The sequence below is a fragment of the Rattus norvegicus genome, chromosome 18, assembly GCF_036323735.1.
Source record: "Rattus norvegicus strain BN/NHsdMcwi chromosome 18, GRCr8, whole genome shotgun sequence".
NCBI lineage: Eukaryota > Metazoa > Chordata > Mammalia > Rodentia > Muridae > Rattus > Rattus norvegicus.
In genome coordinates this window covers 56,566,146-56,574,955 of record NC_086036.1, presented here as the reverse complement: position 1 = coordinate 56,574,955, position 8,810 = coordinate 56,566,146, and the positions used below count along the sequence as shown (strand labels likewise).

The 8,810-nt window shown below is 49.7% G+C and overlaps 1 protein-coding gene across 1 annotated transcript in view; it reads left to right on the top strand.

The window, feature by feature from the left end:
- The first annotated feature begins 4,228 nt into the window (after positions 1-4,228).
- Tcof1 (treacle ribosome biogenesis factor 1) overlaps positions 4,229-8,810 on the top strand; it is a 33,291-nt gene continuing 28,709 nt past the window's right edge. Inside the window, exons 1-2 of the mRNA NM_001395127.1 lie at positions 4,229-4,462; positions 7,242-7,297. Of these exons, the coding sequence (NP_001382056.1) occupies positions 4,355-4,462; positions 7,242-7,297 (164 nt within the window). The 5' untranslated portion in view covers positions 4,229-4,354. The remainder of the gene's footprint in view (positions 4,463-7,241; positions 7,298-8,810) is intronic.

The following is an 8,810-nucleotide window of genomic DNA, read 5'->3' as shown; positions in this document are numbered from 1 at the left end:
TGAAGTGACTAAGGCAGGCTGCTTTGCCCAAGGACACTTAAGTTAAGTGCTCTGGAAGCTTCTAGCTTCTTCCATGAACAAGGTCAACTTTTCCAAAGTGGCGGAGAAACGCCCCAAGGCTAATGTTTTTAATGCACATCTTTGTTTGCTTCTGCCTTGACTGTGGCCGTGTTATATTTTATGGGCTTAATGTTTTAATTTCGTGCTTGGGCCCCGAGGCAATTCACTGAAGGATATGATTTAGAAAATCCAGGAAATAAAGAAATTGTCTGCCTGCCGAAGAGGCATCTGACATTGAATTTTATTAGGGACAAAGCAGATCAACCCGTCGCCAGACTGAGGTATTAAGAGTGTCCTGGTTTAGTGTAGGTTTGTCTTTTTAATTTAATACTAACTCTCCATTCCTTCCAGGGTCAGTTGGGGATACATACCCCCTCCCTGCTCCTTCTCTGCTCACACTCCTGCGGGTGGAAAGCACCCTGACTTCTTCTCAAGGCACTTGGCAGTAGTGACCAGAGCCTACTCTGCACAGCCTCTGAGCTTGGGGCAGGTCTATGTGGTCAGACGGCTTCACAGGATCCTTTTAAGGGCATGTTTCTTTATCGCTTGGAGAATGTCCCAGAGGAGGAGAAACCTGTGGGGAGAGGGTAGTGAGAAAGAGCTCAGGTCTTTGAATGCTTGTCTGCTCATCCTGTCATGTTCATCAGCCTATCACACCCCCAGGCTCACCATCCACCTGCCGGAGTCTACATTCCGGTCTCTAGTTGACCCAAACCTATGGTGGTCCTAGTCTCTGAAGGCTGAATCCCTAAAATCTGACCCACTATGGTCTTTTGGGAACACCTTAACCCCCACCCCTCCTGATGGTTTGACAAAACGCTAGCCCTGGATAAACCCCTCCAAGTGCTTTCCTTGGCCTGCATCTGGACTTCAGAGATCCGTTCAGCAAGACAGTATAAGACACTGCAGACTGGCTCTGTAGTCCTAGGTGCGTCATCAAATCCATCAAGCCACCCGGGATCTTGTGGGCAAGTTGCTTGACTCTCTGAATTCTTGCTCTCCCTCCTTCCAATTCCTCACCACCTCTTCTTCACTCTCAGCAGACCTTGCCTCCCACTTGGAAGAGAAAAATAGAAGTTCAAGATGAAATCTCCCTTAACATCCCACTGCAAACCTACATCCACATGTGCTCCCATTCTCTCCATGCTCCTGCTTCTTTGGGGTTCTATTGAAGTCCTCCCTCCTCCGCTCTCAGACCAGCCCTCCACCCACACCAATCCCTCCCTCCCACATTCCCTCAAACATTGCTTCCCAGTTCTTTTCCCAGATTCCTAAAATGCCCATCCAGTCCCATCTTTCTCCCCTGGCTCTAAGTTGATTTTTAGGGCAACTTACTTAAGTCTCCTCCATCTCAAAATACACCTCCTCCAATACACACACACACACACACACACACACACACACACAGCATCTCCCCAGCCCTCCCACACTTGTGGTACCCTGTGCCTGCCCTGTTCTGCACGCAGCACTTTCTGAGTCAATCGTCAGCGATAGCAATCAGACCAAGTGTGAACCTGAACCGTGCCCTTCTCTTCTGGCCTTGGAGCACTTCCCAGCATTCCACATTACTGAACCTCTGCACTCGGCTCCCTCACATGAGCCCCCTCTGACTTTGTTCTTTTGCTTCAGCAGGCTTGTCTTTTGAACAGCCTTACCTGTGGATGTGCCAGAAAAACCTCTTGTACCACCACCTTTCTCTCTGGTGGTACTTGGTGGGCATGGTGTCTACATCCACAGTCCCAAAGAACCTCTTTCCATTGACAAATTTCTATCTTTTCTCTGGTCCAGACCTCTAATTTGTGCCCAAACCAGGTTTCCAAGTACCTACTAGGGGCCTGGGATGTAGCTCAGTGGGGAGTTCTTGTTTACCATTCACAAGGCTCCGGACTCCCACCCCAGCTCCCCATCCTGAGCAGCACACATAACACACAGAAGAAAACAAACATCTATTTGCCCAGTGTCCTTTCTAGCCACAGGCTAGGGCGGATTCTGCTTCTCCTCTGCCACTGCCTCCCTCAGCCCTTCCCCAAGCCCACTTCCTGCTACCTCATCTAAAAGGTTCTGCCTACCTGTTAGGCACACACACCCCAGAGGACACACCCTGAGCTGTTCCTTGCTCACCATCTCCTTCCAGCAGGGGTCAGTGGTGGCTGTGACCAGCTCTAGGGAACTCTGTAGGTAGCCTGCCAAAGTCCTGTGCCCAGCCAGCAAGGCCTTCGCTTGCCTCTCCCCTTGGTTGTATTCTTTCCCAGGGCGAGACGGAGTGTCACTGTACAGGGAGCCACGGGTGTCTTGAACTTAATGTAAACCAGACTGGCCTCCAACTCAGGGCAAGCCACTGGTCTCTGCCTCTGGAGTTCTAGGATTTCAGGCACAGGACACCACTCACGGCTTCAGCCATACCCTTCTGCCTCAAGCTCTTCTAACAGGTGCCCCGCTGACAGGATTCTGCTAATCCAGACTCCCTCACACCTAGCCCAGGTTTTTTCATAGACATCACTTCCTCTGGGGATCCTTCTACTTCCCCTAAGAAGAGAGAGATTCCTCCTTCCTGTGATTTTTTTTTTTTACAATAATTGCTAAGGTACTCAGTTCTATTGCTAAGGAGCTTTCTAAACATTTCTGCTTATAACTCTCTGCCCCCTCATGACAACCCTCGGAGGTAGAAAATGGTAATTATCTCCACTTCTCAGATAAACCAAGGCACAGAGAATGTCTAGAACTTGCCAGGTTCACTTAACAAGAAACAAAGCCAAAATTTAAATCTAGATAGTGTGACTTCAGTGTACTTTTCAAACACCATGCCGTTCCACAGGAAAAGGTTATTCCATCCTTTGATGTATGCCACGGCTGTTCATTTAACACTCGGCCCTCTCGTTAGCCTGGGAAGCGCTGCGGGCGTACAGACCGTGTGGTCTCCAGTAGTAGGCATTCAATACAAATCTGCCTGATGTCTGAATGTAGATTAGTCTCCCGTGTCCTCACACAGCACATGCCACCTGCTCCTGTCACCTGGTCCTGTGTGCTTCTCCCTAGAATGTGAATGTCACTTTTCTTGTCCCTGTGGCCAGATATCACAAGAAGCAACTTACATTAGAAAGATTAACTATGGCTCACAGTTCACAGGCCATGACAGAAGGAAAGATAGGATGGCAGGAATATTGGTTACGCATCAGCAGGCCAGGAAACAGTGAAAGAAGAATGCAGGCACTCCCTACTCAGACACACCCACAGGAGTAGCTCTTAGGTAATTCTAAAGTCCAGTCACCACTAAGGATTTAATTATCATATGTGCTTATGTGGGTCCTAAACTTCAGTGGACATGTGTGTTGACCCAAATTCGTAGTGAAAGCTGTCAGCATATTCCCAACCAGTCCTTGAGGAACAGGTGCCTCAAATAGTCCCAGGCCACTCCCATTCTCTCCTGGTCACTGTACCCCTCAATAAACACAGTAGCCTACATCGGGATTTTTTTTTCTATATTTTGGACTTTCATCTTTCCAACTGTACAGCCTAGCAGTACAGGGTTGTTTGGGGTTCCCTTACCAAATACCAAAGTAATTTTCACATTCTGACTCATAGAGCACCTCCAGCCTGGCCTCTCCACAGTGCTTAAACGTCTCTGCTGTCTTTGAGGCTAATTTTAAATGTCTCTTGGGGGATAGGTGCCCTTCCTCCATGCTTCCCTGAGCTCTGTCTTCTCTCAACAAAGTGCACCAGACATCTGAACTGTAACTGCTAGGTTGTCTGCTGTGTCTCCCACCTGGGTGATTTTTGAGTCAACTGCTTGCTTTGTTTCTCTTTATATGCCCCAAGCCTAGCTAGGTGCTGTCCTAGCTCAGGTAAGGGTTTGTTTAGAGATTCAATACACCAGTGACAACTCAAGCCTTATTCGTGGGACCTAAACACTGTGAAATAAGTAATCGGAAGCAGGGGCCAGTAATCAGGAAGTTCAAAAATGAATAAAGGCGCCACAGGCATCAAATCTTTTCAAAGTGTAAATCAGAATTTAGATGCAGGAGACCTTTTTTTCTTTTTTTAAAATCATGGCCGCCCAGAGGGCGGATCCAGATCAGGACACGCCTTCGAGCCAATGGCAGAGCTGGTTAACCTCCATGGCTCAGCCCTCTTGGACCGGATAGCCCATTCCAGCGGCAAGACTACATTTCCCAGCGCGCCGCGCGGCCCGGTGACGCGAGGCCGGAAGTGAGGGACATGAGGTTCTAGGGCGCGAGGGAAGCGGCTAGCGGGGGCGAGGGGGCGTGCACGTGAATAGCCTGGCCGGATCTCTGGCATGGCCGAGGCCAGGAAGCGGCGGGAGCTGCTTCCCCTTATTTACCATCATCTGTTGCAAGCAGGCTACGTCCGCGCGGCGCGGGAAGTTAAGGAGCAGAGCGGCCAGGTAAGCGTCAGACGGCCCAGTGCAAGATCAAGGGAGCCAGTAGCCCGCGCCCCTCCCGGGAAACCCAACCAGCGCGAGTCAGAGATGTCGGCCAGGGAGCAGGAGGAACATTAAACTCTGCTCTACTCCGTGCGACTTACAGCCACCTCCCAGGCTCAGTTTCCCCATGGGTGCAGTGGGCGGGCCGGAAACTGATCCGACTAGCGCAGCTTTGTAATTCCCGCCCGGGTTCCCGGTAGCGGCAGGTTTACGTTTCCCTAGGATCTTGCCACGTGGCTCTATGTAGTTTCCCTGGGACATCACCTGGAAGTCCAGCTGGAGCAGATTGTCACCACTGTTGTTGGGAACACCGAGACGAAGGTCCCCTTAGTTGATGATCTAGCATGCAGGGCGTGCAGGCCCTTGGCTGTCTTCGGTTATGACAAGACTCGAACCCGTGGTGCACTAACTTCAAAGTTCATTCATTTGGCAACTTTTATTTGGCACTGAGGTGCAGATGATGAAATGGGGCCCCTCTGCCCGCCTCACAGCCTAGTAGATAGTACAAAAGAAACACAAAAGTGACTGTATAGTTAACTTTGTATTAAGCTGTAGAGCAAGAGATTCGAGGTGCGGAAACGTGGGTGGAAGAACCTGGGCGGGGAATATCCAGGACTGCTTCCCTGAGGATGTAGTAGTTGATCTGAGATCTAGAGGGAGATGGGTATTTAGATGCCAGGTTGGAGTGGGACTTCCAAGTGTCCTAGCCTCCAGAAAGTTTGCTGAGCCTGAAGTTTGAAATGCTTGACTATGGAGTCTCCCAAAAAGATAGAGGCAAAGCCGATAGGCAGGAATGGCCTATGGGTTGTCTTCCCAGAAGAACTGTGGTAACTGGTGAACTGGATATTGACCTGGAGGACCCCAGGTGTGGTGGCATCTGCCTTTAAAATCCCATCACTCCAGAGATTGAGGCAGGCGGATCTCTTGAATTCAGAGATAGCCTGGTCTACAAAGTGAGTTTAAGACCAGCCAAGGGCTGCATGGTGAGATCCTGTCTCAGAGAGAGACAGAGAGACAAAGAGAGCTTAAGCTGGAGTGGGGTGGGAGGGGTGGGGCACCCTGGTTTGACCTGTGCCTTTAATCCCAACACTCTGGAGGCCAAGGAGGGTTGGTTTCTGTGAGTTCAAGGCCAGCCTATTAAGTTCCAGGACAGCCCAGGCTACACAGAGAACCTCTGTTTTGAAAAACAAGTGAGTTCAAGGCCAGCCTAATAAGTTCCAGGACTGCCCAGGCTACACAGAGAACCTCTGTTTTGAAAAACAAAACAAAACAAACAAACAAACAAACAAACAAAAAAACGAACTTAAAGCCCAAAGGTTGCTGGGCCCTTAAGATGCTACCTATTGCTTTCTTAACCTTCCTGGAACTCCATGTCCATCCCTACTCAAACTATATAACTGGAAGCAGGGTATAGAGCCTATCACGTGGTTTGTGTGCCCAAGCAAGAGTGCCCTGCTCTCACAGAGAAGACACAAATACACACACACACACACACACACACACAGAGTTTGTGGCTAGCATGTTGTGGCAGGTGCTGACCATTATGAGGCTAACAAGTGGGATTCAGAGTATCAGCCTCCAGTTATAGCTAAGATGGTCAGAGAAGCTTTAATGGGGACCATGACCTTGGAGTAGAGACTAGAAGGAAATGAGAATAGGCTGTGTGGTTGGCAAGAGAGAGAAAGTTTCAGGGGCAAGAATGGCAAAGCCCTATTGGGAGCCAGTGGCCCGACTTACTTTGTTATGACACTAGGGTAGGGGCAGAATGAAGCTGACTGACTGGACTGTGCCCTTCAGACATGACAAGTTTTCTCTGTGTAGCCTTGGCTGTCCTGGAACTCTCTATAGACTAGGCTGGCCTTGAACTCAGAGATCTGCCTGCCTCCATCTCCTGGAGCAAAGGAGATACTCTGCATTTCCCTCTCACATTTATTGTTCTGTGAAGAAGGATCCTGAAGTTTGCAGAGAGAGAAGATGAACTGAGTCATGGAATAGGTGCTCTCCCTGACTCATGTTTAGGGGCTAGTACGTTCTTCCTTTGCACATAGCTCTTTGGAGTCCATTGGAGCTGTTCGGTCTTATGCACATAGAGTGCGTCCTCAGCTTAGGCCTGGATTCTACCTGTTTCCCTCTGTTTTAACTGCAACCCTAGCACCCTTTAGGCTCAGTCTCTTTCCAGACGTCCAGTGGATTCCACTGTGTCATGTGGAAGTTTTCAGGGTTTGGGCTATCTTATGTTTTGGAGTAGATTGACTAGCCAGGCCTTGGAAAACCATCCAGGGAGGTTAGGAAAGGAAAGCTCTGTCGTATGGCTTCCATCCCTGGACTGAGGTAGGGATGCTGGGTAATGCTAGTTCAATGCCTACCCCTCCCTCTCTCTCTCTCTCTCTCTCTCTCTCTCTCTCTCTCTCTTTTTTTAAGCTGGGGACCGAACCCAGGGCCTTGCACTTGCTAGGCAAGTGCTCTACCACTGAGCTAAATCCCCAACCCCAGTGCCTACTTCTCAAAGGTGCTTCTTACTGATATATCATGTTGAAAGGTTTGTAGCTGGAACTGTTTGCCCTTCTTGACTCTGGAAGGTTGTGAATGGTTCCTGTAAAGCCAAGTGGACCTGTAAGAGCAAGCAGCGTTTTCCGAAGGACTTGTTGCAGGCCCTGATGTTGGGGAGGATTGGGCCCAGGGGGGATGCCTATTGGGCTGGGTATTTTTTGAAGCTCCGTTTCTCTCTATTTCTCTACAGAAGAATTTCCTGACTCATCCCGTCACCCTTCTGGACATCTATACACACTGGCAACAGTAAGTCTGGTGGAACGGAAGGGATGGACGAGGGATACCCTAATGAGTCATCTTTGCATTAAGCTAGTATGTGAATGTGTTCTAATAGCCCACTGTGGGCATACCTGTCACCTTCATTAGGACGGTTACATCACATGTATGATTCTCTCTCTCTCTCTCTCTCTCTCTCTCTCTCTCTCTCTCTCTCTCTCTCTCTCTCTGTGTGTGTGCGCGTTGCGTGCGCGTGGGTACAATCGCGTGCCCGCGCTCACTCGCCCTTCACTCCACACTGAATACTCCTCTGCTGCCTGGGAGGCTCAGAGCACAGGGCGCCTCTTGCCCAGGTGTGTGGGTGTTACTTACTGTACTTCCTTCCTAAGCAAACTCTGTCTGAACTGTGCCACACGCTGTTTCCTGCCTCTGCCCCCTCTGTGGGTGAGGGGTACAGAGTGGACCAAAGATCTCACCCACCGAGCCAGTCTAGAGCAGCGATCACCGATCGAGTCAAACCCAGAAGCTAGCTAGCTACATGACCTTGAACAACTTTTACGACCTCCTAGAATAACATCATCTGCAAAATGAACACTATTACCCTGTTGCGTTGCGAAGCTCAAAATGTAGTGATCTATTTAATACAGTCCTAAAACTGGCCGGTGAAATCTGTCCTGGTGCTATCCTCAGATACTATGCTTGATGTAACAGACAACAAGCAAGAAGGGGAAAAACCCTGTCCTTGTGAAATTCACATTCTGTTGGGAGGAGAGGGGTGGAGCAAACCGGTACATGTAGTAAAGCCACTTCTAACAGCTTCCTGACAAGTGGCCTTCCTAGGAAGAAGGGACCAGGGCAACGCATCCCAAACCGTTGACAGCAGTGTCAAACCCAACTAGGAAGAATGGGGCTTAATGACTTCTTGCAGGTGGGAGAGTGAGGTCAAAGTTCAACAGACGAAGCTGTCTGAAGACTTACACCTTATACACACATGCCCATGCTCCCCACTGTTTTCCTCCCAGACTCCGGGCCAATTCGATAGTGGATCCTTTCTCTGGGTATGTGCCAGATCCTGGGGGGTTGTCATGAGCTGCTGTCCTCCTCTCTGGGGGCCCGTTTGTATAGTGGACTCCTCCAGAAATCAGCCAGTGAAGATAGAAAAGGAAATGAAACTGAATGGCAGGGCAGAGAGTGCTGTGGGGGAGGGGAGTCGGCAAAGATACTCTGCACCAAACTCAAGAGTTCAAAAAAGGAAGAGCAAGGACTCAGCTTCTTAGCTAGGGTTTCTACTGCTGTGATGAAATACCGTGGCAAGAGAGCAGATTGAGGAGGAGAGGATTTACACGGCTGATCCTTCCATACTGAAGGTAGTATGGTCAGGATCCTAAAGGCAGGAGCCAGTGCAGGGGCCATAGAGGATGCTGCTCACTGGCTTGTTCAGCCTGCTTTCTTATAGAACCCAGGGCCACCAGCCCAGGGATGGCACCGTACAAGGGGCTGGGCCCTCCCCTATCAAAAGAAAATCTTAATCAGCTTAAACAGC